At 45.6% G+C, this 27,042-nt stretch overlaps 2 protein-coding genes and 1 pseudogene across 2 annotated transcripts; all 3 read right to left on the bottom strand.

Annotated features, from left to right (window-relative positions):
* LOC141496471 (glycylpeptide N-tetradecanoyltransferase 2 pseudogene) overlaps window positions 1-5,795 on the bottom strand; it is a 35,048-nt pseudogene extending 29,253 nt beyond the window's left edge.
* ZNF853 (zinc finger protein 853) lies at window positions 5,781-14,939 on the bottom strand. The gene is made up of 3 exons (XM_074197417.1): window positions 14,668-14,939; window positions 9,918-10,027; window positions 5,781-6,691 (listed from the first exon to the last, which is right to left on the bottom strand). The coding sequence occupies exons 2-3, from the start codon at window positions 9,994-9,996 to the stop codon at window positions 5,820-5,822; spliced, it is 951 nt and encodes a 316-aa protein (XP_074053518.1). The 5' UTR covers window positions 9,997-10,027; window positions 14,668-14,939; the 3' UTR covers window positions 5,781-5,819.
* A 202-nt stretch (window positions 14,940-15,141) lies between these two features.
* On the bottom strand, window positions 15,142-25,754 carry LOC141496472 (uncharacterized). The gene is made up of 3 exons (XM_074199003.1): window positions 25,502-25,754; window positions 18,599-20,620; window positions 15,142-15,504 (listed from the first exon to the last, which is right to left on the bottom strand). The coding sequence occupies exons 2-3, from the start codon at window positions 20,576-20,578 to the stop codon at window positions 15,142-15,144; spliced, it is 2,343 nt and encodes a 780-aa protein (XP_074055104.1). The 5' UTR covers window positions 20,579-20,620; window positions 25,502-25,754.
* Window positions 25,755-27,042: the final 1,288 nt, after the last annotated feature.

Here is a 27,042-nt window from a genome sequence, read left to right on the forward strand (position 1 = left end):
CAATCAGTGCAAAGAAGAAAATCATCCCCAGAGAAAAGTCTCCAGAATGGAGGCCAATTATGAAAAAAAAAAAAAAGAGTAACCTTGGAAATAATCCAAAGGCTCTAAGAAAGAAAAGTCAATGAAAGTGATAAGAGTGGCTGGGTCATTTATAAACTGACTTTTGAAAGACTTTTTTCCTAAGCAACCAATTCTGTGACTTTTTCTTGTTCTCATTCTCTCTGATTACTACCCTCTTCCTTCACATTTTCTCCCTTTGGCATCGCTGATGGAAGAAAATAAAAACTTGCATGCTTAAAAACTATTCTACCATGACAAAAAAAAATGAGGGGGGAGGGGCAGCTAGGTCATGCAGAGGCTGGAGCAGCAGCTCTGGAGTCAGGAAGCCCCAAGCTCAAGCCAAGCCTCAGACACTAGACATTTACTATCTGTGTGAGCCTGGGTAAGTCACTTAACCCCAGTTGTCTTGTCAAAAAAAAAAAAGTAAAAACAATGAAACAAAAAAAAAATGAGAGGCAATGGTCACAGAGTTCAGTGTTTTAAATCTGGGAAATCTGGGTTCAAATTCTCCTTCTAAGCAGAGGTTCTTAACTTTTTTTGTGTTGGGGACCCCAAGTCAAGAACCCCTACTCTATGGAAAATCAAATGCAAATTAAACAATAGATAAAAGGAAACCTAAAAGGAACAATAGACATGAGGATTATTCCATTCTTTTTTTTATACTGGCTGCAGAACCACCAGTTCATAAGTACCACAGAGCAGATAGTAGTAAGTTTTCTGTTCTTTCTCTTCCATAAAGAGGCTATTGTAAAAAAAAAATTAAAAAGAGGCTTTTATGCTTTTCAAATAATGAAGACAATTTTTATGCCACTTTCTGATAGAGTATGAAAACTAATTTGGGGGATTCAACTCAGCAGTTCAAACCAATGAAATGCAAGCAAGTCCTCTTACTACTGTGGGACCAATCTGAAGACTTCAGAGTCGAAGCAGCCCTGCAGTTGGTTGTTTTTTTTCTCATTCCTGGGAGTAAGGGGGAGTTGAAGTAACATCTGGTTATAGGACCAGTTATTCATAAACCAAGATCCCATATATAAAGCCAGAAAGATTCTAAATTAATACTAGGTTAAGTTGCAACCATATATAAACCGAACAATTACAAACAGGCAGTAAGAACATCTATCAGACATTTCACATACATGGAGGTTTTTAATTATTTCAATATTGTTCAAAATCATATGTCTGCTACTTATTGAAGCTTTTTTATTTTTTGGCCCAGACTCAAGATTTCATTGGTACACAATGCTGCTGGTAAGAAAACTCTTTCAAAAATGCAAATCAGCAATCCCTCTAGAATTTAGTCATAAGAAAGCTCCTGGGGCACTGAAAGGTTAAGTGAGTTGCTGGGAAAATGAGCCATTAACTTAGAGGTAGTATATACTGGAAACCAGGTTTCCTGACTTTTCAACCAGCTATCTATTCACTGCCATGTTGCCTCCTCATTGTAATTCTTGGGGTGATTCAATTTTCATAAAAATTTATTTTTATTTTTAAAGACATAGTTGACTTTGTGTGTTAGTTGCTGTGGGTTGTACTGATGGGTCTACCTTACCTAACAAGACACCAGCCCCACCTAGGGGAGGCTTTAGAAATTTCCAAGCATTGAGTTGTCCAGAGCCTCTTGACTTCACCATGCCTTGCAAATCCAACCCTAAGTGCCTTATCATATCAAAAGAAAATGCATCATGAGAACACACACACACACACACACACAGACACACACACACACACACACAGACACACACACACAGACACACACACAAACACAAAGTTGCTTCCAGGAACAGGAAGTTCTGTTATGATTTGCATCCCCAATCATCTATATCCTAAAAATCTATGCCTCACTTAGAAGCTAGTCAATAATTGAAGTCTCAAAGTTGGGAGAATCTTAGTATTCAAGGTCAGGACCTGTTACCTTTGGGAGCTAGATGGGTCAGGACTAATGTTTTTTGCTCAAAGGGACTTCAGTTGGGGTTCAGAGTTTAAAGGGACTCATGATTTGGCTCTCAGAGCTCAACAGGGTCCTGGGAGTCTTACCACTATTGCAACTTTAAGAACATTATGAATCAAATAGGTTCATAAGCTGAACTGGGACTTTATCACCATTATAACATGAATCCGGTTTGTTTTCTGATCTCAAAATAACCAACAGTCTATCATAGTCTCATCATATTGCCTATCAACTTTGTCCTGACATCTGCTTAGATTTTCTCTTTCAAAGTTTGTCTTTACCACCGCATCCAACACCATTGTTCGTCATCCTTTATTTTCTCTATTGCTTAAGATTTTATGACTGTACTCTTTCTTGGCTCTGGTTTGGCTACTACTACTTTCCAGTGTCCTTTGTTGAATGCCAAGGATGTCCCACTCCTAAACTACCCTCAAAAATTCTGTTTTCTCTTTACGCTATCTCTCAATAATCTCATCAATTATCATGAATTCAATTATCATCCCACCACCAATAGATGCCCTCCACGGTTTTGTCCTGGGCCCCCTTATTTTATCACTTCCCATGAGTCTCAATTGGATTATCTCTATTCAGATAATACCAAGTCTCTCCTAAACTCGTCTAAGCTCCAGTCCCACATAACCATCTTCTATTAGACATCTCTAAGTGGATGTACTTCCCATAGGATTTTCAAATTAAACATGTACAAAACTTTAATTCATTATTCTAGACCCTCCCCCCAAATCCTCCCTTTCTCTTATTTCTTTGAGGGCAATACCATTCTTCCCAGTATCAGCTTGTAACCTTGGAGTCTTTCTTGACTCTTTCCTCTCTTTCCTCAACTCTTTATTCAGTAATTGTCTTGTTGATTCTACCTCTACATCTCTTAAATGCATCCCCTTCTATTAAAATGGCTGGCCCCCAAGTTCAGACCCCAAATATCTCTCCCTTGTCATTTTCAAGAGTTCTATTTCCTGACTCAAGTCTGTCTCCCATTCAATCCATCCTTCACACAGCTCCCTAGGTCTGACATCAGACTTCAGTGACTCTAATTCCTCTAGGCCATATAGACTCTTCTTTATCAGACATTTAAAGCTCTTCATGATCTGCTTCCAGCCTACCTTTCCAGAGTTATTATATATCATTCATCCTTGAAAGCTGGACATTCCAACCCTATCAATCTGTTACCTTCATCCATGACATTCCATTTCCCACCTTCATGCCTTTGTACCAGTCACCCTCCATGCCTAAAATGAACTCCCTTCTCACTTCCCTTTAGAAGCCCTAAGCTCCCTTTAAGGTTTAGCTCAAGTGCCATTTCCTGTATGAGGCTCTCTTCTGGCATCCCCAGGTCCTGGTATCCTGTCTCCCCCAAAACCTTGTATTGACTATGGGTTTTTTTTTTGTTTACATAGTTTCCCCAAGTAAGACATGAACTCCTTGAAGGCAGGAACTGTCATTTTGATTTCCCCAGCATCAGACACTGCATTTGGCACACAGTAGAACAATGTAGCTGAATGGAATCCAACCTTGACCTGTCTTCTGAGCTTCAATCATATAACTTGCAGTCCATTTCCATTTCAATATCCTTAAATTCACTATGTTCTAGGTTAAACTCATCAAGTCTCCCAAGTCCTGCTCTGTCTTCTGATTTCCTTTTACCATCTGGAAAATACTATCTACGTCCAGAGAAAGAAATATGGAATCTAAATACAGATCAAAACAATATTTTCACCTTTTTAAATGTTTTTTCTCATGTTTTTTCCTTTTGTTCTGATTCTCCTTTCTCAGTATGACACTAATATGGAAACATGTGTAACATGATTCTACATGCAGAGTTTATACCAGATTACTTGCTATCCTAGGGTGGGAGAAGGAAAGAGTTGAGAGGGAGAAAACATCACTAAGTTTAATGTTGAAAATTAATCTTTCTTTGTAATTAGAAAAGTAAATTTTAATTTTAATTTTTAAAAAAGTACTATAATCTTCCCATTCACCTGGATTCAAAATTTTGGGGTCTTTTTTTTTGTTCTTCATCTAGCTACAACCATTCATAAATCTCTAATTATTCTATTTTCCTTTCAGATCTTACAGCACTTGGATTAGGTAAAAGTGGCTTTAGATCATTGGTATACAGTCAACTGGACCCAATTTTATAAATGGTTTCAGTCCAGGATTCACTATGGTTTTCGAGTTTTCCCTTTTAAAAAATGACTGCACTTAAAAGGCAGCTAGGTGGTGCAGTGGAGAAAGCCATGAAGTCAGGAGGACCAGAGTTCAAATTGGGTCTCAGACACTTAGCTAGCTGTATGACCCTGGGCAAACCACTTAACCCTACTGTCCTGCAAAAACAAACAAAAAAAGGAAAGAGGAGGGTACTTGGATTTAGATCATCTTTCTTCAACCTCCTGGCATACATAGATATTTTTCCTCTGCCTAACATCTGTGACTCTAAATTGAAGGTATTCTAGGCAAGAGCCTTAAACTTATTCTGAAATAAAAGGATCTATAGAGGGGGAAAAAAAACCCCAAAACATCTAGACTCTAATGCTTGCCCTGACTTAACTGGGAAAAGTCCTTTCCATTGTAAAAAAAGAGTCAAGGACTACTGAGATATGACAAAGATGAATGCTCCAGAAACAGTAAGACAAGAACAGATACTCTATTCACTGGAACTTTTATTCTTTTTGTAAAATTTTCTCACTTCCTAACATTTTTGTATAAATGTTACAAGTTGTGTGCAAAGAGGGTTAGTTGCAGAGGAAGAGGAAAGAAAGGAATAGCAGCTGAACCAGCTAATAAGAAAGCCTGAGGGGCATTTGGAGGCAGGGGGTGGGAAAGACCCACCACAGTGGCCTCTGCTTTCCAAAATGCCACTAGCTCTAAGCTCTAACGCTCAGACTCATTACAATTCTGCTGCAGAATTCTGAATGAAATCTTTTTTTTTAAGTCAAGAATAATTTCCACTGTCTCCAAGTCCTGCTCACTCATTCAAAAGTCTCTGCCCTTCCTGCTACCCAACCAAACAATGGACCTGACCCCTTCATTTCAAGGGAAAACGAAATCATTACTCTTCAGCCCCCAGTCCATGACAGGTCAGGGCCTGACCTTGGACCTGGTGGCCTTTTCCCCTGGTGAACTTGTGGGCAAAAGAGAAAGGGGAAGTGGGGAGGCCTTCTGTTCCTTTTGCTCCTAGTTTCCATCAGTGGAATCTTTACTTCAGAGAAACTCTGGGCTTGGTCTCCCCGCAGCTGGCTGCTCTCTTCAGTCACCAGCTTTCTCCGACGGAGCCCTGCCTCCCCTGCACTTTCTCCCTTGCCAAGCTCAGGGCGTGGTCTACACGTTCACCGCCTCCAGCGCGAGCACTGCCGGGCGCCAGGCGGACCAGGACCGCATCTCCAGCTCCCCTTTCAGCCCGTGGCTCCGTGACGATCCGGGAGGCCTGCGTCGGGGGGGGGCCGCTCCCTTCCGGACCTTTCAGGGAAGCAGGGGAAGCTTCTGTCCGTCCAATACAAAGCGGGCCCTGGGACACAGCGACCGCCGTCCGGCTCTCTGCGGACCTCTGGGGCCCCTCGGCCCGCTGGGCGCCCTCCCCGAAGTCTGTCGGCCCCGGGCGGCCGGCCGACCGCTGCGGGGCGGGCCCCGCCAGGCCTCGCTGCTCCCTGGACGGCCGAGAGCCCCGGCCCCCGAGGGCCTCTACTGCTACTCCCGCTCGCGTCCTCCCCCCGGGCCCCGGGCCCCGGGCCCCGCTCCCCGCCCGGGCCGGCCGGCCCCCTCCCACCCTTCCCATCCCGCGTCCGCCCGCCGAGGCCCCTCAGCTTCGGGGGTCCTCGGGGCTGCCCCGGGCCCCTGCCCCGATGGCCCCTATCCCGTCTTCCTCCGCCGGCTCTGCCCCCGGCTCGGCGGGCCCCGGCGGAGGCGCGGCCGAGCCCGAGCCCGAGCCCGAGCCGCCGCCGTGCAGCTGGCGCTGGTGCCGCCGGGCCTGGGCCTTGTGGCGGAAGCCCTCGCCGCAGTCCGCGCACGCGTAGGGCCGCTCGCCCGAGTGGGTGCGCCGGTGGCGGAGCAGGTTGGACGAGACGCTGAAGCGCTTGCCGCAGTCCGCGCAGGCGTAGGGCCGCTCGCCCGTGTGCGTGCGCTGGTGCTGGATCAGCGCCGAGCTCTCCCCGAAGCGCTTGGCGCAGTAGGCGCAGCCGTAGGGCTTCTCGCCCGTGTGGATGCGCTGGTGCGTCACCAGGTTGGAGTGCTGCGAGAAGCCCTTGCCGCACTCGCCGCAGCGGTGGGGGCGCTCGCCCGTGTGCGTCACCTGGTGCCGCACCAGGTCGGTGCTGCGGCTGAAGCCCTTGCCGCACTCGCCGCAGATGGTGGGCCGGTCCCGGCTGCGCCGGCGGCGCCTGCGCGGCGGCGTCGGGGGCTCCCCGCCGCGGGGGTCGGCTAGGGCCGGAGCCGGCGTCCCGCCCAGGCCCATCAGCCCCTTGAGCCTGGCGTAGCCGCGGGCGGGGGGCGCCGGCTTCCGGCCTCGGCCGCCCCCGGCGCCCCCTCCGCGGAGCAGCCGCGGCCGCCGGAGCTCGCGCGCCGCCTCCTCCTCCTCTTCCTCTTCGCCATCCCCGGACGGAGTCGCGGCCAAGAGCTGCTGCGGGCTGCCACTCCCCTCCTCCTCCTCTTCTTCCTCATTCTCACTCCCATCTCCTAGAGGGGAAAGGGGAGGTCGGGAAAGAGTCCGGCTAGCAGCCTCGAGACCGCCCCCCGCTCCGGGACCTCGCGGCCCTCCCTCCTCCCGCGCGCCCTCCCCGCCGGGCCCCCGGCCACGCTCCAGAGTGGCGCCGAAGTGGGCACAATGCGCCCGGCCGCGCAGACCGCGGGGCACGGTGCTACGCGGCAGCGAGGCCAACGCCAGGGGCTGGCGAGGGGAGACGCTGTTCAGGTACAAAAAGTGGGTTCACACATCGGCACCCACATCTTAAGTGGGAGAAGCGAGGAACTACAGAGGGGAAAGGAAGAGTGACAGATCTATCCACAGATGAAAGATCAAAGGCTGCCTGACACTCTGTGTGTGTGTGTGTGTGTGTGTGTCTGTGTGTGCTGAAGGATCTATTTTCTCCTCCTCTGAAACCCAGTTCATGGTCCTGACTTCCTTCTTTATCTTCCTTACCTGGTCCAGCTCCTTCCACTTCTACCTCAAATTAATCTTTGACCAAGTCAAAACAAACCCCAACCCCCCCCCCCCCCATTTCAGCTATCCTTCCTCTGATAAGCTCAGGACAAAAAGTATTTTCAAATCTGATTCTGATTCTAAATAACAGGCAAAGGAGAAGAAACTAATCACATTTTTTATAAAATTAATCAAGAATTCTTTGAAATGAATTCTAGGTATCCTTAGAATAAAAAATCCCTCGTTCCTGAAAAATAATGGATTATGGAAAGTTCGTTATTTACACAATTAAAGTTATTTCCAAAATAAGGAATTGTTTCAAAGTTGTTCCATAACTCTGTGTAAAAATTTTTTACCAAAAAAAGAAAGGGGGCTGTTAAAATAACAGGAAATAATAAGGATAAAATAAGCCCTCTTAGAACAACTAAAAATTTGGAATTACAGAGACATTTTACAATGGGAAAGAGTGGTAAACAAATACAACAGAATTTACTATTTAGGACTACCACAAAAGAAGACTTGGTAATAATAACTCAAGTTATATATCACTTTACACTTTCAAAGAGTTTACATCTATAATTTCCCGAAGGCTCTGTTATATTTTAGTCTAATACAACTTTTTTATTTCATGATTTATACTTGATATTGCCTTATCAAAAATTACCATTTTTTCAAGTATGTAATTGTAAAAGATTTTCTGAATTCGTAAGTATGATTTTCATTACTTTTTTCAGAAGAGCATATCTTCAATTTTATGTTAAACCCAATGGGAAAAATGTAATTTGATAAACATAAAACTTGTCAGCAGCAAATTTCTTCAGAAAAATCTCTTTTCCATAAAATAAAGCATACCAAAGTCTGGTTATACCTGTATGTGATATTCTTTCAGCAAAATTTTCTTTATATTTTCTTTAGACTAACAGCAAAATGGAGTGTGGAGAGTGAAGATAGCCCTTGAAAAAAATTTATAATAAATAATCTACCAAGTTGATAACCTGTATGTGGATACTTGAAAGCTGACTTGATATCTAATTTAGTTTCACAACAACCCTGTAAGGAAAAGAGAGGCAAAGTATCATTTATTTCCATTTTCTGGATGAAGAAAGTAAAGCACAGAGAAGTTACATAAGTCCTAAGCAACAAATAGATTCAACAACACAGCTAGGACTAAAATTTTAGTTCAGTTTTTCACTTACTAAGCTAATTTCCTTTTTTCTTTCTTCTTTCTTTCTTTCTCACTCTCTCTTCCTTTCCTTCCCTTCTTTTTTTGGTAAGGCAATGGGGTTAAGTGACTTAACCAAAATCACACAGCTAGGTAATTATTAAGTGTCTGATGTCACATTTGAACTCAGATCCTCCTGACACCAGGGCCCATACCCTATCCACAGCTGCCCCCTAAGCTAATTTTCTAACTACACTTAATGCCATCTAGGGTTCTTCAGTTAAGACACTGAATGAAAATTCTTCTCCTTCAGAAAATGGGTTGGCAACTTAAGGTTTGGTTAAAAATGACCATTGCAAAGTTCTAGTTATTAGCATATCATAAAGTGAAAACTGATAATCCTAAAAAAATCCATAAATGGGGCGGCTAGGTGACATAGTGGATAAAGCACCGGCCTTGGAGTCAGGAGTACCTGTGTTCAAATCCAGTCTCAGACACTTAATAATTACCCTAGCTGTGTGGCCTTGGGCAAGCCACTTAACCCCATTTGCCTTGCAAAAACCTAAAAAAAAAAAAAAAAAAGTCCACAAATGTAGGAAATACTGCTGAGCAATCTAGGTTTATTAATTAATTAAGAATGAAATAGAAAGCCAAAGAGTAGAGACCAAGAGTTGGTATGAGAGAATAGAAACACAGGGAAACAACAAAGATCAAATTTAGAGACAGTAGAGATTAAATTAGAGATCATCTAGTCAACTCCCTCATTTTGCAGATGAGGAAACTGAGGCCCAGTGTCACAAATGAAGTTAAGTAGCAGAACTACAGTCTGAATCTGAACTTGCTAGAATTCTTTCTAAAGTTTTCTTTGCTTTTGGCAATTTTGAGACTTTTTCCTTCCAAGTCATCTAAGATGCATCTGGCTGGAAGTTTTGCTCTAATGGGAGGGACCCAGACCCATCTCTTCATGCTCGCTCTCTCTCTCTCTCTCTCTCTCTCTCTCTCTCTCACACACACACACACACACACACACACACACACACACACACACACACACATTCAGACAAAAATAAAGAAAAGAATTGTGAAAAGAAACCTATTGTTTTAAAACAGAAAAAGTCCCCAATCCCAAACATGTTTAGCCAGGAAGCCTCAGTCATATACAGAAGAGCCAGATTTGTAAAACTTCATAACTTCATCTGTAAAACTTCAAGGGAGTTTCTGGCTTTCTCTGTGCCTTAGTTTCTCACCTTGTACATATGCTAGTTCCAAAACAGACTGATGAATTAATATCACTAGCATTTACCAACTGTTTTATATATATATATATATGGATATACTGGTGCAACCCAGTCAATTCCTAGCCCACCCCCAAATCTACATTGCTATAACATCCTGATGGTCACTCATGTATCACTGTTCTGCCTTGTGAAAAGACTGTGCTAAAAGACCCCCAGACTCAATCTAAATAGCTTCCCATTTCCCTTAAAACTGTCTCTTCCATTGAGTGGTCTGAAACTGTGTGAAAATGACCATCACCCAGTCCTTACAAAGAAAAGTTTCACAGACTTGGGGGAGATGGCCTCTTTACTTTCTTCCCTCACCTGAATGAACTCCTTGTGGGACATCCCTGTCCTCAGAACACCGAAGGTCCAGCACGCATGCTTCATCCCCTCGCTCCATCTTGGAGGTCAAGTTGGGTTTCCAGGGAGCTCTGCTCAGAAGGAGGAAGGAAACAACTTAAATCACTGACTCTCCCTGGGATGAATCAAGAAACAAAGAGCTCCTTCATCCTAATACCTATGTGGCCTTTCATTCCCTTTGGAGAAACACTGACCAACTTTCCCATAAGCCAACTATTGAATTAATAAATCCATTAGTGTTACTGGCTGGTCTCTAGCTAAAAGGCAATCTGAACTGTCATGATTACCATTACTATTCCTGGCCTCCTTTTCCCAACTCCCCTCCCCCCCAAAAAAAAATCTGTCATAGGAAGAACTATTAAATTCAAAAAAATGCCACCTCTTTGTCCCCATCAAACTGAGGAACATGAAGACAAAGTCAATATTCACTGATGCAATTTCAGAGAAGCCAGAAGGAAGAGGTAATGATGGAGCTCCGCACCAAACAATAGAAGCTGCTCGACCTTAACTTGGTTGAGATGCTATTTAGGCGATATGCACGAAAGTGCAAACATTTCCTCTCTAAGCTCAGTTGCCACAGACTCTTCACATAATTATAAATTAAAGTACAGTGAGTAGGTGAGATCCTAAGAAACAGATTAGATGCATCAGAACAGAGAATATATCACAGCCTTTCCAGTTCGGGATCAATAGCCCTCCCCTTCAAATCCTGCAATCTCTCAACAGCCTGAGAATTATTCAACTATAATTTATTGAAGTCCTTCAGACTTAGAAGGAACACAGACATAGAACAGACCCACCCTCTGATCTATCTATTGATTTCCCTCAGACTACTGCTTCTTTCTCATATCTTCCTTGTTTCCTTTCCAAAACACCAACATTCAGAAGGTTTCTCCTCTTAAATCCCTCCCAACACTTGTTGCTTCTATGAAGTCATTTTCCAGTCTCCCACCTCAAGCTTTGCTTAACATGTTGATATCACCAAAAACTCATTAATTAAAAAGTCAAAAAACAAAAACTTTACGTTGTCTTAGATATTTGGGTTAGTCATGGTTCATGTTCTCAGGGAATGTAGAATTCTTGGAGATATGATGCAGAGGAGATATGTAAAGTATATATATATATACATATATATGCAAAATAAACTATATAAATAACAAATGCCAGTTAATGTATATATAAAAATGAGAATTTTAGTGAGTTGCAACTGTTGGAATGGTTTTCACAAAAGATGTAGGATTGCATTCTAAAATACTGGAAGGATTTTAAAAAGGAAGGGGAAAGGCAGGGTAACAGACAATATGTGTAAAATAATTTGAAGATCTGCCTAGCAATTATTGAAAAGTAGTTTGGGGGGGTGGCTAGGTGGTGCAATGGATAGAGCACCGGCCCTGAAGTCAGCAGTACCCGAGTTCAAATCTGGCCTCAGACACTTAATAATTACCTAGCTGTGTGGCCTTGGGCAAACCACTTAACCCCACTGCCTTGCCAAAAAAAAAACTAAAAAAAAAGTAGTCTGGAAAACAAGGTGAGATGTTATATGTAAAAGGGACTTGATGAAGCAGTTCTCTGATTTCCTAATATAGGATTTGTTGCTGGGAACCACTGGGGAAAATGACATCAGGGTTCTGATGAGGATAAATTACATTTCCGGGGCTATTACAGCTGAAGGACAGAGATCTTGAAATCCAGAAACTAAATCAATCACTTAGTTCAAGGGTTTGGTGATGAATTTAAAGGTAAGGAACAGAAATGAAAGACTGATTGTGCAAAAAGTAGTGGAAAGATATGGTAATGGATAAGATGGGACATAGCAGTAAGATATGACGACAAAGCATGTTTGACAGACAATATAAGAATCCAATTGATGAAGGAAGTTGGGTAAGAGAAGACAGAAAGAAAAGATGCTCAAATTTTACTACAATGAATTTCCAATGGCAATAAAATCTTTGTGGAGAGAGCCCTATAGACAGCGGGAGCTGTCCTAGATGAACACAAAGAATGTGACTAACACCATATGAATATTAGGTACATCTTTTGAAATCTCATTTTACAGATAAGCAAACTGAGACCCAGGGTTACACAGTAGCAGTCAAAACTATCATTTGGGCCTCCTGACTACAAGTCTATTCTTCTTCCCACCATATTCAACTCTGTCTCTAGTAATTCATCTTCCTCTAGAACTAATTACTGCATATATGGCAACTCAAACCTTCAGAGAGAATTGTCTATTCTAGGAAGTGAATACCCAATGCTATCACACACTGATCTCTTCCTTTTCTAAATTCCTATAGCTTTACTGTTTATACTTACTGTCCTTCTGCTTAATCAGATCCACCTAGTGCTGTCATATAAAACATTTCACAACTGAATTATGAGCTTCCAGAGAACAAGAACCATATTATAATCATCTTTATATTACCCACAGCAAATAATTCATTGTGTAATACTGAACACTCAATAAAGACTTGCTGAATTAAATAATGAAGCCAAAAATATACTCTAGAAATCCCAACAATTCCCCTAGTACAAGTCTAGTTTATCTATTATGAATTTTCTTTCAATTCTTTTTTTTATTTATTTAAGGCAGTGGGGTTAAGTGATGTGCCCAAGGTCACACAGCTAGGCAATTAAGTGTCCTCCTGACTCCAGGTCAGTGCTCTATCCACTATACCACCTAGCCACCTCGTTCCTTTCAATTCTAAGACCCTATGATTCACTGTGACAGTAGAGGGACAACTAGAACACCAGTAGGGTCAGGGAGCAAATGAAGAGGGCAAAGGTCAAAGTGTTTATAAACTGATGACTATATCAAATGTATAGGTTTGGTGATGAATGGCATCATAGATTTCATCTGGTTCAGACTCTCATTTTTGCACATCAGTACGGGAGAATGGGACTATTATGAAGTCATGGGAAATGTCACTAAAGGTGTCAAGTTTGGCTTCATACATCACTCGTATCATCTTGGGCAGATCACAGCAACTTCCACCTCAAATTCTATGGGATTCAATAGTTCTAGTATTTTTGGAAGAGATTGATTTTTAAAGGCTTCATGGTCAGAAAAGTCAGAGAAGCACTGGTCACAAAGTGGACTTTTGGATTTTGTCACAAGGATGTTACTGTGTATTCCATGGTAAATTAGAAAAAACTTATATTAAAAAAAATCCTGAGCAATTTGAACGATCAAAGGGCTAAGCACTAATAATAGTGCCTTATGGGTGATAAGTACTCAAAAAATATTTTTAATTTCATGTTATGTAAGATCCTAAAAGACCTAGGAAAACCAGTGGATAATGTCCTAAGGCCCAAGAAAAATTTTCATTGAGTTTTTATCAGAAACTTGCCAATTTCTCCAAAAATTTATAATTCTTTCTTTCCAGTGTAGTCTACTTTACATCAATGGCCTTTAGCTATTCAATCCCAGTAGAAGTCCAGGTCAGTCAGTTTAAGAAGCATCAAAGGAGGGTAAAGAGCTTGGGGGGGGGGGCAGGCAAGGGGATGAAATGAGGTAATTGTGTAGGGGTTTTTTTTTTTTTAGGTTTTTGCAAGGCAAATGGGGTTAAGTGGCTTGCCCAAGGCCACACAGCTAGGTAATTATTAAGTGTCTGAGACCGGATTTGAACCCAAGTACTCCTGACTCCAAGGCCGGTGCTTTATCCACTACGCCACCTAGCCGCCCCCTGTGTAGGGATTTTTTGTACTTCTTTGTTGGGACGAAGTAAGGCAACCTGGGGAAGAGGTCTGAATGCCAGTCTAATAAGGCTGCTCCCAAAGAGCAGGTGGTCAAAGGACCAAAGGGGAAATGGTCATTCAGTTCAACCAATGATATTTATTAAGTACCAATTACAAAGCATTTGCTTGGCAAGGTACATACAAAGTCGGATCATCCTCTTAAGGAACTGACCATCTAATAAAGCGATACATAACTTTCTATGAAAACAAAATACAACATACTTAGAGCACAGGAAGAGTACAAAGTGCTATGGTGTATAGGGGAAGAAATGATAGCACAAGAGTGCAAAGTTGAGAAACCCAACTCCTGGAGGGAAGTAAGTTCCAGGATGAAAAGAAGTATTTGAAGGATAGAAGGGAAGCCAAAAGGGGTAAAATAGACTCAGAAAGAAATCCCAGAAGGAAAAAGAAGAGGATAGGGAAAGGAAATAGGATAAGATAAGAAGCAGGGAGAGAAAGAGGTAAAAAAAAAGTTGAGGAGAGGAAGAAGAAAGACAGGAGAAAAAGAAAAAGAGGAAAGGAAAGAAGTAGATGAGGGATGAAGGAAGTGAAGGAAAGATAAAGGGTAAAGTGGAAAAGTAGAGAAGTGGAGAGGAGAAAAACGAAGGGGGGGAAAGAGAATGACTTGAAGGCAGGAGGGAAGGAGAAATGGAGAGAAGCCGGGAAAGGAGAGAAGAATGAGTTGAAGGGAGAAGGCTGAGGCAGGAAGGAGGTGAAAGGATGAGGTGAGGGATAAAGAAAAGGAGCCGGGATGTACGGAAAGGGGGGAAATGGATAAAAGGGATGAAGGAGAAGAGATGTGAAAGAGGATAGAGGAGACGGTGGGCAGGGCGGCACGGGGGCAGCCAGGCCCCGGCCGAGCGGCGCGGGCCGAGCCGGGCCCGGGCTTGGGGGGGCCCCGAGTCCCGGCGCGCCGAAGGGTGGGCGTCCGCCTGCCTGTTCTCCCAGCCCCGCCCCCGCCGGGCCCCGAACTCACCGGCCAGAGGAGGGGGGACGGGCGGCTCCCCCCGGCTCCCCCCGGCTCCGGCTGCGGGCGGCCGGTCCCCGTCTGTCCCCGACGTGGCGAGCGGGAGCCGGGCCGGGGACCGGGGCTGGCCCCGGGGCTGGGGCTGAGGAGGCTGCGGCGGGACCGGGCCGGGGGCGGGGGGCGGGGGGCGGGGGGGCGGGGGGAACAGGAAGTTCCCCCTCGGCATCCTGTCCCCGCCCGGCCCGGCCCCGGCCCCGCCGCCGGCCCCCTCCCCTCCCCTCCCCCTCCTCACCTCCCGCCGGCTCCCGCCCCGCCCGGCCCGGCCGCCGCCGCCGCTCTAGGCCGCGCCGCCGCCGGAGCTCGCTGGGCTTAACCCTTCCCCTCCCGGGCCCGCGGCCTGGCGCCTGCCCCAGCCCGGCGGCGCCCCCGAGGCCCGCGCGCAGGCCCCCTCCGGGGACAGGGCCGGGCCCAGGAGCTCCGCGGTCAGCCTGGCGGGGGGGGGGGGACTCTGGCGTCCGCCCGCGTGGCCCCCCCCCGGCCCGTGGCTGTGTTTCGGCGTGTGCCCGCCAGCGTGGGCGCGCGGCGGGCGGGGTCTCTGCGCTTGCTTCGCCCGGCCTCCTCCGTGGGCCCCCCACGGCGGCCGGACTTGCGCGTCGGTCCCGCCGGACCCGGGCTGGGCGTCTGGACTCCGCGTGGGGCCCGCGTGGCCGTGTCTTGGTCAGAATGCATGCTCGAACGCTCATTGGAAGCCGTTCCCGGGCGGGCACGAGTGTCCGCGGCCCGGGCCGCCCTGCCCGAGGACGACTCACAGTGGAACGGAACAGACACCCCGGGCGCCCTCGAGCTCTGGATACAAATTGGCAGCTAATTAAGCCTCAATTAGATGAGCAATTAATGAAAGGGCTGCTGAGAAAGCTCTCCTTTAATAACGCGGCAGCACCAGGGCTTTCTCTTTCCAGAAAAGAAGAAGCCACCCGGATCTGGCCTAGCTCCCTCAGCATCCCCCGTCACATCCTCCGTCCATCCCGGCCTTCAGCTGGTGGTCTAGTGCCCCGTTGTGCTTGATAAGCTGAAGATGCACAAAGGAAAAGCGCCGCGGACTCTGGCATCATCATCATCATCATTAAAAACATTGAAATGCCAACTTTGCGCCTAGAATTGTGCTGAACTCTGGGGATATCAAAAAAGGCAAAAGTCAGTCCCTGCCCTCAAGGAAATCAAATGTATACAGAGGAAGCTATATACAAGATAAACCGAACATAATTAAAGGTGGAAAGACAGTAGAATTAACAGGGATTAAGGAAGATTTCTAGTAGAAGTTGAGTGGAAGGGAGGAGAGAGCATTCTAGGGAAGGGAGAACTTCGGTGAAGGTGCCTTGTTCATAGACCATCCAGGAGGTCAGAGCTGTCACTGGATCAAAGAGTAACTGTCCAGCAGTGAGGTCCGGGCGAGTAACACTACAAAGAGGAGAAATAGGTATGAAGAGCTTTGGATGCCAAACAGTATTTACTTCTGCACACAATCAGAAGCCACAGTCCTGTATTTTAGAAAAATCACTTTAGTGACTGAATGGAAAAATGGATTGGAGCAAGGAGAGACTTGAAGCAGGCAAATCCACCAAGTATTACAATAGCCCTGGGATGAGGGTCTGTACTAGAGTGATGGCAGTGGCAGAGGAGAGCAGGCCGTCTAAGTGAAATCAACAGGCTTGACAACTTTGACATGGAAAATGAGAGATCATAAGAAATCCAGGATGATTCCTATTATTGTGGAGAGAAACACCATCAAGACTGGGAAAATGTCATTTCTCTCTACAATAATAGGAAGGGGGGGCAGCTAGGTGGCAAAGTGGATAGAGCACTGGCCCTGAAGTCAGGAGGACCTGAGTTCAAATTCATCCTCAGACACTTAATAATTGCCTAGCTGTGTGACCTTGGGCAAGTTACTTAACCCCATTGCCTTAAATAAAGTTAAATAAAAAAAAATTTTGTTTCTCATATCATTTCACCTCCCAACATATCCCTGTCCTTCCCATCCTTTATAACAAAGAATAAAAAAAAGTTGTGGAGGGAAGAGAGAAGTAGTCTAGCAAAACAAACACATTAATCAAGTCTATCAGTATATGCAGCCTTCTTCATCCTCAATCCAATATCTATGCAAAGATATGTGGGAGATGAATTCCCATATCTCCTATATGCCAAACTTGGTCATTATTATTACATACTTTCACACAGTAGTTACACAGAGAGGGAGAGAGAGAGAGAGAGAGAGAGAGAGAGAGAGAGAGTTGTTCTTTGCCCTTAACCATTTAAAATGTTTTATTAAGGACTTTTCAAGGTGAAGTACAGTACTTAATAGTGGAGTATAGCCCATCCTGCAAGATGATCAACTGAGAATCAATTTAGTCAGTTGGTCTTAAATAGTTTTTAGGAAAGGATACTTACAATCAGGATAATTAGCCCAAATCACCCCCAAACTTTTTAATATATCCTCCCTCTGCTAACTTCAAAGGCTTTAACTTACAGAGCTCAAGAGGCCCTTATCTCCCATTAGTAGAACTCAGTTTCAGCATGATCAATTTGCATCTAATTTGTCCTTGACTCTGGATGGAGATGGAAACCATCAGCTGATCTGGAGGCAATACTTAGGATACCAATGAGAAAATGATTAGTTCAAAATCCATCCTTCCAAGTTGGAAAGTTCTCCTGCAGTCATGATAGTTAGTAGAGGGAAGGTTGGAGGAAAAACCTGGCTAAGGCCAAAGGCTCTCCTCCTTCATCCCTACCCTTATCTGGGCAGTTTCTCCTCAGAATGTGTTACAAAACAACACAATCTAATTTCTGGAATTACTCTCTTTTCTAATCTCAATTGATATTTGATAGATAATCCCTGAAGGCAGGATCATGTTTGCAAGTCTATTGAAACAGATTTCTTGTCTGGTTTCATTTTACTTCATCCAATGGCTTTCATTCTTTCTTTTTTAACTGGTATACACTGTTCACACCTATACTTCAAATTTAGAAATTCATATTTTTGAACATCAACATAAAAAAATCCATGAAGATTTCATGATCTCTGAAAATTATGAAAACATCCTTGTCACCATTACATTTGTAAACACAATGTGCTAAAGGCAAAGGAGGGCCAGGAAAAATGCAATGAGAAATTTGAGGAACAAGAGATCACTTTCACCTATTAGAGTAAGGGAAATTTTCATGGAGAAGACATTTGAATTGGGTCTTGGAGGCTAAGAGGAATTTAAAATATCCTGAATCTTCTGAGTAGAAACAAAGTTCTCTTTTATAATATCCATTATTTCTGCCAGCTTTTGTCACCTCTAAAAAAAAATTCACCACTGAGCCCTCATGCCATTCTTTAGAATATTTTCAATGTTGTCCATGGTAGTGAACCAAGTCTTCTTTAAAAGTCTTCTTCCGAACTACGCCCAAAGGGCAACAAAAATGTGCATACCCTTGTCCGGGGTCTTCTTCCCCGGACTCCCGAGTGAGCTCCTCAGTGGGCACTGCTTCAGGCGTCCCTGGTGTTTTCCCTCCCCCGGGGATCAGCGAGGAGGGACTCAGGCAGACACTTCTTCAGGAGGCATATGTTTTATTAGGTGCAGAGGGATCCCCCGAATAGCTCAGGGTGATGGCTAATATAGGGGGTTCGTTCTGGGCTGCCACCCCGATCCGCCCCGAGGGCAGGACCTACCACCCGATTGGAGCAATGGACACAGGCCAACCAGGTGAAGCTACTGCTCCCCTTAAGGAACCGTGTCTTCTTTAGATTGGCCTGACCTCACTCTCGGGGAGGTCCTATCCACTCAGGCGGTCAGGGCCGACCCCCGACAAACTCCCCCTTTTTGTTTAACACAATTAGTGCCCCACCTGCTTATGGGGGGGGCAGAGCACCCTGGCTCGGTTCGGTCAGTAATCATACAGGGGCTGCCCGAGCCCGGCGATGGCGTGGCCCTAGAAGGTCCGCCTTCAATGCCTCCAGAGAACGAGAAAAGATGAAGAACAATAGTTTCAGGATACATGGGAAAAAGAGACAAATCACAATAAACATTCCTACAGCCGGCAAGAAGGAAAACAACCATCTCAGGTGGAGGGCACCCGTAAACCATTTTAGAAAGGAGTCTTCTTGATCATCCCACTCAGCTCTGAAATGGGAGGAAATGTTGTTGAGCTGGGCTATCAGCATATCTAATTGGTGGATGTCATTGGAGGTGTTGTAGGCTAACATCGCCCCCTGTAATGCCTGTTTAACTCTACCCCAGTCTGATGGGAACTGTGACATATTTACAGGCAAATTAAGCACACAGAGAGGCTGATACTTATAATGGCATTGAAGTTTCATGTACCCTGCCATAAGGGCCAGTCTATCCCCTAACCAGAGGACTGTTGTTTCCAATGCTCCTATTTGCTTCTGTAGAAGGGAGTCAACATGTTGCTGGTAATGCCAGAGGGAGACCTGGTTTGTTATGAATGTTTGGATAGTAGAAGCTAACATAGTCACCTCACTCTCTAGTTCCTGGATCTGCCATTCCTCATACATCTCAATAGCCAAGTTCACCAAACTCAAAGCATCCCCGATCCCATCCCTCCTGGTACGTAACAACTTTTCCCCCAACACTGCACGGTACAATTTTTTCACCAAAGAATCAGCGGGGGACAACGCAAAATCTTCTGCTTTGACAGGTAGGAGTTGGTAGGGAGGGGATACAGCTAGGAACACAGCATACCCAGTATGATTATACCGTAAGACATTTGTAAAAATCGGGTCAGTACAAGTGATGTTAAAAAGGGGTAAACCAGCAGACTCCCCCTTTAGTTGAATAGTCAAGTTAGCAGGGGGACAAAGAAGGAAGAGAGCGTCCGGAGGGGTGTGCGCGGTGGCGCTCAGCCGGTAGCACAAGCGGTCTGTGCCGTCCTTGGTTTGATGGCAAGAGATGTTAAGAGTCTTAAACACATTATACCATTGTTGGAATGAAAAGTCATGACAGGCATCGTCATTACGAGGGCATGGCCACAGGCGAAAAGAGGCGTTCACTCCTCCTAAGGCCACTCCTATTTTCCAGAGGTCGGGATGCATCTGTCCATACGGTAAGGCAACAGGAGTGGGAGAGGGTCTCATGGTGTACGTGGTGTGGTTCTGCTGTCCATCCCAAAACCATAACTCAGTGTTGTTAGGTAGCCCAAGTGGTCCTAGTCTTGGGATGCCCGTGGAGCAGGGTACTGTAGGTATGAATACTTGCGAACGGTGGCCTATTGGGCAGGGTGGTAGGGAATGTAAAGGCACTATGGAATTAGAATTCTCCGGAGGGTGCTGCTCAATGGCCATGAATGAAAGATTAACCGCAGCAGTATGGTTGTTCAGGTCCGGAATCGGCCTCGGAGTTTCTGTGCTGTTGTATGGCTCTAAGGGTATACAATGATTCTTAACAGAGGTTCCGTTATCTGGGGAAGAGGAGGTGTTCCCACCCGGCCATAGCCCGTGTGGAGGACGGGCTACCACACAAATAGGCGTGGTAATGGAGAGCAGGGTGAGGGGCTTCTTTAATGGTCTTTCCATCGGTATAGGTAATGTACCGTGTTCATGTAAGCCCAGCACAATGGTGGCATTGCCATGCAACTTTAATGGCACTGTCTGGCTCCCCCATCCCATTATACGAAGGGACGGTACTCCCCTCGCAACAGCCCAATATGTCTCTCCTCGTTCATCAGCAGCCCTCCGTATAGGAGAGGTCAGATTGTACCACTTCCCACCCTTGCCCCAAGGAAGAGGGGTGGCGGGTTGCAATCCACATAGCAAACCCATGATACTTAGCCATACAGGAGCTTGTGTCTTCATAATTCTTCGTGTCCTGCTAGGTCGTTGCCTTCTTCTGCTCCGATATCTTTTCCTTCGTCTCTTCATAGGCCCTGGTCCATTTGACGGGCACCCAGCGTGTTCCCTCACCTGTTTGGAGACATAAGAATCCCTTTCCCCACACCTTAACCTGTGCAGGGCCGTGCCAACGACCCTCCTCATCTCTCCACCAAACTGTGGTCGGACTTTGCAAGTGTGCTTTTTTATCATGTTTTTGTGTTTGTTGTTCATCATGTTTTTGTGTTTGTTGTTCATGTTTTTGTGTCTGTGTTGATGTTGACAGCATCTGTTTCATGGCAGGGGTGATGCCTTGTTCATTATCAATCAAATAATTCCTAGTGAATACTGCTGTTGCTACCTGGGCTGCAGTGAGCCTACCACGCACTCCCCCTTTTTGTTTAATGAGAGTGCGCTTCAAGGATTGATTGGCACGCTCCACGATGGCTTGACCGGTGGGGTTGTAAGGGATACCGGTAACATGAGTGACACCGAATTGGTGGCAGAAGTGAGCAAAAGCAGAGGAGGTATAGGCCGGGCCATTGTCGGTTTTTAACAACCGAGATATCCCATGGGTGGCAAAGCAGTGAAGGCAATGAGCTATCACATGGCGTACAGCCTCACCAGGCTGCAAAGTGGCCATAATAAAGTTAGAAAAAGTGTCCACAGTGACATGAATCAGGCTGGCCTGAAAGTGGGTGACATCCATCTGCCAAATGTCATTAGGGGCCAGGCCCCGGGGGTTGGTGGCACGTACAAGCGGGGCAGGGCGGAAAGGGACACAATGCCTGCATTGTCGGACAATGCGACGTGCCTCTTCCTTAGGAAGACCATAAAGCCGTGCAAGTGTTTTTGCTGGGAGATGAAATGTGTCATGAACAATAGAAGGATCTGCATACATGACTATCTCACTTTTGATATCAGGGTCAAGGAGAGCCGAGTCAGCTATGGCATTCCCTGAGTATATTGGGCCAGAAGTGGACACATGAGATCTGACATGTAAGACATAGAGGGGGTCAGAGCGGTGTAGGAGAGACCGTTGTGCTTGGTGTAAAAGATCTATGACTGCAGAATTGGACAAAGAAAGATCTGCTAGAGCTAACTGTTGCAATAAGACAAAGCAGTAATAGCTATCAGTGATTAAGTTAAAAGGCTCATAAGCACACAGTTCTAAGGCTATCACAATGGCCTGCAATTCATTCTTTTGAGCTGAGGTATATGGGGTTTGTAGCACCTTCAATATCTTCTTGTCTGGAATATAAATAGATGCTCTATGGTGTTTGGTAGCATCCGTAAAAACATTGACTCCCTGTACTGGCTGAGGAACTACAGGGTTGGAGGGATACTTCAAAGGGAGTTGCAACCATCCTCGTAATGAGGGAGGTGGATGACCCTGAGAAGTGGGATAAATAGACAATAACATGGCCCACTCCTCAGAGTTCTGTGCTAGATGAGTAAGTATTGCAGGATCCTCCTGGAGCAGTAACATAGGAATGGTACCAAAAATAGTGATTGCAGCTTCTGCTGCTTTCAAAAGGAGTTGTGCATCCACTTCAAACTTGGAGGGTATAGACTTCATGGATTTAGATGAATGTACCCATTGTAAAGGACCTGTAACTTGGAACACTACTCCGGCCTTACCCAATGAAGGATGACACACCAGAGTTACATAAACCGGAGCGGCTGGATCTAATCGGGCAACAATTGATGTGGATGCTAAGTCCTGTATCTGAGTAACAGCTTTTATGGCTGCAGGGGTCCATGTACGAGGCGAGTTCAAATCAGATGAGCCTTTTAAAATATTATACAATGGATACATCATATCATTGGAAATAGGAACTACATTCCTCAGCCATTGGATTGAACCAATTAATTTCTGAAAGTCATTTAATGTAGAAACTTGAGCTGTATCAATCTTAGGAGATTTCTTCACTAAATCCTTGTATACCTGATGTCCTAAATATGTGTAGGGAGGTTCTGTTTGTATCTTTTCAGGGGCAACTTGTAACCCATATGCTGCTAGGGCTGAGGTAATCTTTTGTAAAATAAGTGAGACATCAGTCCGGTGGGATGCAGAAATTAATATGTCATCCATATAATGAATAATAATGGCTCCTGAGTGTTCTCGCCTAATGGGCATCAAAATCTGTGCAACATAAACCTGACATAGAGTGGGACTGTTTGCCATGCCTTGTGGAAGGACTTTAAACTGAAAACGCTGAGCAGGTTCTTGATAATTTACAGCAGGTACACTAAAGGCAAAGCGCTGTCCATCTACAGGGTTAAGGGGTATACTATAAAAACAATCCTTTATATCTATAACAGTTATGGGCCAAGCCTTTGGAATGGCAACTGGAGAAGGCAACCCAGGCTGGGTGGTACCCATAGGTTGTAGAGTGGCATTTACTTTTCTTAGATCTACTAACATTCTCCATTTCCCACTTTTCTTTTTGATTACAAAAACTGGGGAATTCCATGGGCTGGTGGATGGCTCTACTTGTCCAGCCGATAAAAGTCCTTGTACTATGTTAGCAAGGGCCTGTAATTTCTCTTTTGTGAGGGGCCACTGATCTACCCAAACCGGTTTGTCAGATCTCCAAGTCAGTGGTATGGGTTGCGGCCCTCCAGTGACCCCTAGTGGTTTAAAGCTGTGTCTGTAGTCAGAGACAAGCCCAAATTTTGCAAAACATCCCTCCCCCATAGGGACATAGGAATAGTAAGTACCAAAGGGCGGAAAATCCCTGCTATATCATCACTTTTCCATTTTAGAAATCTTAGAGACTTTTTCGCCAAAGTTCCTCCTGAAACTCCCGTGATATCTTGGGGAGTTTTTGAAAGTTCCCAACAGGGCTGCCAATCTTTTGTGGATATGACCGAGACATCAGCACCTGTATCAATTAAACCTACAATCTCTCTTCCCTCCACTATAAGTGGTAAAGTGGGACGGTGGGCTGATATAGCCTGTGTCCAGGCCACAAATGTGTCCTCATTGGTACACTCTCTCCAATCCTTATCTATCCAGGGGAGGGAAATAGCAAGAGCAACAGTCTCACCGCCTTTTAGTTCTATTGGATAATGGTGGGGATTTGTAACAGTTATAGAAGTCTGGCCTGGGCTTAGGAGCTGTGTGTGGACAATGACCTGGGGAGCGAGAGCAGTTCCAATCACTAAACGGTGGAAGTCCCTAGGGGAGGCTTTAACAGTAGTCGTAGTCCATGGGCTCAATTCTGTGCTCTCTGAGAGGGGAATAGTAACCGAGGGATTTAATAGGTCAGCCCTGGGGTCGGGCCCTCGGCTTCCCGACCCCTCTTCCCGTTTCCCTGCGGCCCATCATTGCTATACTTCTTATTTTTCTGTCTACAATGCTTTGCTATATGACCAGGTTTACCACAGACAAAGCACTTCATTGCACTCTTCTGGGAATTACGGCACTCAGCTTGAAAGTGACCGGCCTTCCCACAACGAAAACAGTTTCCTTTACCCTTTGATCTAGGCACTAAGCTTGTGGTTTGTAAAGCATCAACGAGGAGGTTAATAGAGGTTTGGAGAGGATCCGGTGGGGGTTCCTCGTCTAGGGCCTTATCAATTATCTCCTCTAAGGAGGGGTCAGCAGGAAGAGTAGCTAGCAAGCCTTTTGAATGAGTTAGCCCTCCCTTTATCAACTGAATGATTAAAGGCTGTGCTGCATTTCCTGTCCCGAATTTCCCTTCCACAGTAGTCTGCACTCTGCTGATAAAATCTACAGCAGACTCCTTGGCTCTCTGTTTCAGCTGCTGCAGGGGAGTCGAGGCTGCTCGAGCCAGTTTGTTCAGGGCATTCAGTCCTGCTATCTGCACTGCCCTGACAATGGGTTCTGAAAGGTGTAATTGAGCCTCCACAGTGTTAAACTGGCCACATCCAATGAGTTGATTAGTTACTAAATCAGAATTATTTGGGTCTATGATCTCAGCCTGTAGCCTGGCCTCTCTGCGCCAGTAGGCAGCCCAGGCGGTGTAATGTGATGACTCTAACACCGCTTGTAAAGTTTCATCCCAATCCATGGGGAGCCAGGCGGCAGTCTGAGTGTTAGAACTTATGAGCCGTTTTACATAGGCAGATCCTGGCCCATAATTATGGACTGCCTCTCTGAGATCTTTGATAAATTTGTACGGTATTGGGCGGCGAACTCTAACCTGTTGGCCGTTTTCTCTTTGCACAAATACTGGGTAAGCAGCTGCTGAGGAGGTAAGATAGTCTAGGTCTTCTTCCTCTACTTCCTCCCCATCCTCCAAAGCCTTATGAATGGCCTGCTGTAAACGAGTCCGGCAGGGTGCCTGTCTGGGGACGGTTGCCCCAGACCCTTCCTTTCCTGTTATCAGCACGTGGCTCCGGCCATCTGCACCCTGTCCACAGATCCCTTGCCATTCTGTATGTTTGCCCTTTTGTTCTAAAATCTTACTATCACTTTTTACCGGGGCAGGCGATCGACTCGCAGCAGCCAGTTCTTCCCAAGGGTATTTGGGGGCTGGTTCCCTCCGGTCATCAAGCCCCTCATCTGGGGGCGGGGGCCATTCAGGTTCCCCCAGTAATGAGGGTCCTGTTTGTGATTCTCCGGACACGGCTCCTTGTGGGGGCTGCGGGTCAAGGGCTGCAGCCACCACGGAGTAAATTACAAAGTCTGTGTCCGTTAGAAAGCCAGGTTTTTCTGTGTTGTAAGAGGACATTTGAGTTCCTACCACTCTCCACTTCTGAGGGTCAATGCCAGTGTGGGAGACCCAAGGAGAGACAACCAATATTTTTTCCACCCAATCCTTACATTCTTTTATACGGACTCTTATACCATGAGTCTTTACTAGTGCATGTACTTGACATGCTAATACTCCTGAATCCTCTGGCTGTAAATGCTTAGACATTCCTTTGCCCATCTTTACTCCCTCTAGGTGTCCCGTGGACCTAGGGTGTCTGCCTCTTCTGTTTTTACTTAAACAGGCTTACCTCACTCGGCGGGGTCTTCGGGTGTCCCTGTTCGGGCGCCAGTTCTGTCCGGGGTCTTCTTCCCCGGACTCCCGAGTGAGCTCCTCAGTGGGCACTGCTTCAGGCGTCCCTGGTGTTTTCCCTCCCCCGGGGATCAGCGAGGAGGGACTCAGGCAGACACTTCTTCAGGAGGCATATGTTTTATTAGGTGCAGAGGGATCCCCCGAATAGCTCAGGGTGATGGCTAATATAGGGGGTTCGTTCTGGGCTGCCACCCCGATCCGCCCCGAGGGCAGGACCTACCACCCGATTGGAGCAATGGACACAGGCCAACCAGGTGAAGCTACTGCTCCCCTTAAGGAACCGTGTCTTCTTTAGATTGGCCTGACCTCACTCTCGGGGAGGTCCTATCCACTCAGGCGGTCAGGGCCGACCCCCGACATACCCTTTGACCCAGCAATACCACTACTGGGTCTATACCCTGAAGAGATGAGGAAAAAGGGTAAAAACATTACTTGTACAAAAATATTTATAGCAGCCCTGTTTGTGGTGGCAAAGAATTGGAAATCCAGTAAATGTCCTTCAATTGGAGAATGGCTTAGCAAACTATGGTATATGTATGTCATGGAACACTATTGTTCTATTAGAAACCAGGAGGGACGGGATTTCAGGGAAGCCTGGAGGGATTTGCATGAACTGATGCTGAGTGAGATGAGCAGAACCAGAAGAACACTGTACACCCTAACAGCAACATGGGAGTGATGTTCAACCTTGAAGGACTTGCTCATTCCATCAGTGCAACAACTGGGAACAATTTTGGGCTGTCTGCAAAGGAGAGTACCATCTGTATCCAGATAAGGAGCTGTGGAGTTTGAACAAAGTACAAGGACTATTCCCTTTAATTTGGAAAAAAAAAAAAAAAAACAGATATCTTATTGTCTGATCTGGTTACCTCTGAGAATTCTGTTCTCTTTAAGGATATGATTTCTCTCTCATCACACCCAATTTGGATCAAGGTACAACATGGAAACAAAGTAAAGACTGACAGAGTGCTATCTGTGGGGTGGGGGTGGGGGGAGGGAAGCAAGATTGGGGGAAAATTGTAAAACTCAAATAATATCTTTAATAAAAAAAAGTCTTCTTCCATTTGGGAAGACAACATATGTAGTCAGTGAGAATTAGTTTCTTGGGAAAACAATTTAGAACTTGGATGCTTCATGCATTCTCTCCTAAAATACATTGTATCTTTGGCTTTTACCTTCTAAAAAAACTGAATGAAGAATGTGTTGGGTTTCCTATTCCCTCCAGACCTGGAGGTCACCCCCCTCACCTCCAAGTCTCTAGTCTGGTCATGTTCTTGGGAAACAAAGGGAAACACTTCAGCCCTCTTAGTGAAAATACATCCTTTAAACAGAGTTGGAGATATTCACTGTGGTTTTCAAGTGTTTCAGTCTTGTCTGATCTTCATGATTCCATTTGGAGATTTTTGGGAGCAGAGATACTGGAAGTGATTTACCATTTCCTTCTGCATTTCATTTTACAGATGAGGGACTGAGGCAAAC

The sequence above is a fragment of the Macrotis lagotis genome, chromosome 8, assembly GCF_037893015.1.
Source record: "Macrotis lagotis isolate mMagLag1 chromosome 8, bilby.v1.9.chrom.fasta, whole genome shotgun sequence".
Lineage (NCBI taxonomy): Eukaryota > Metazoa > Chordata > Mammalia > Peramelemorphia > Peramelidae > Macrotis > Macrotis lagotis.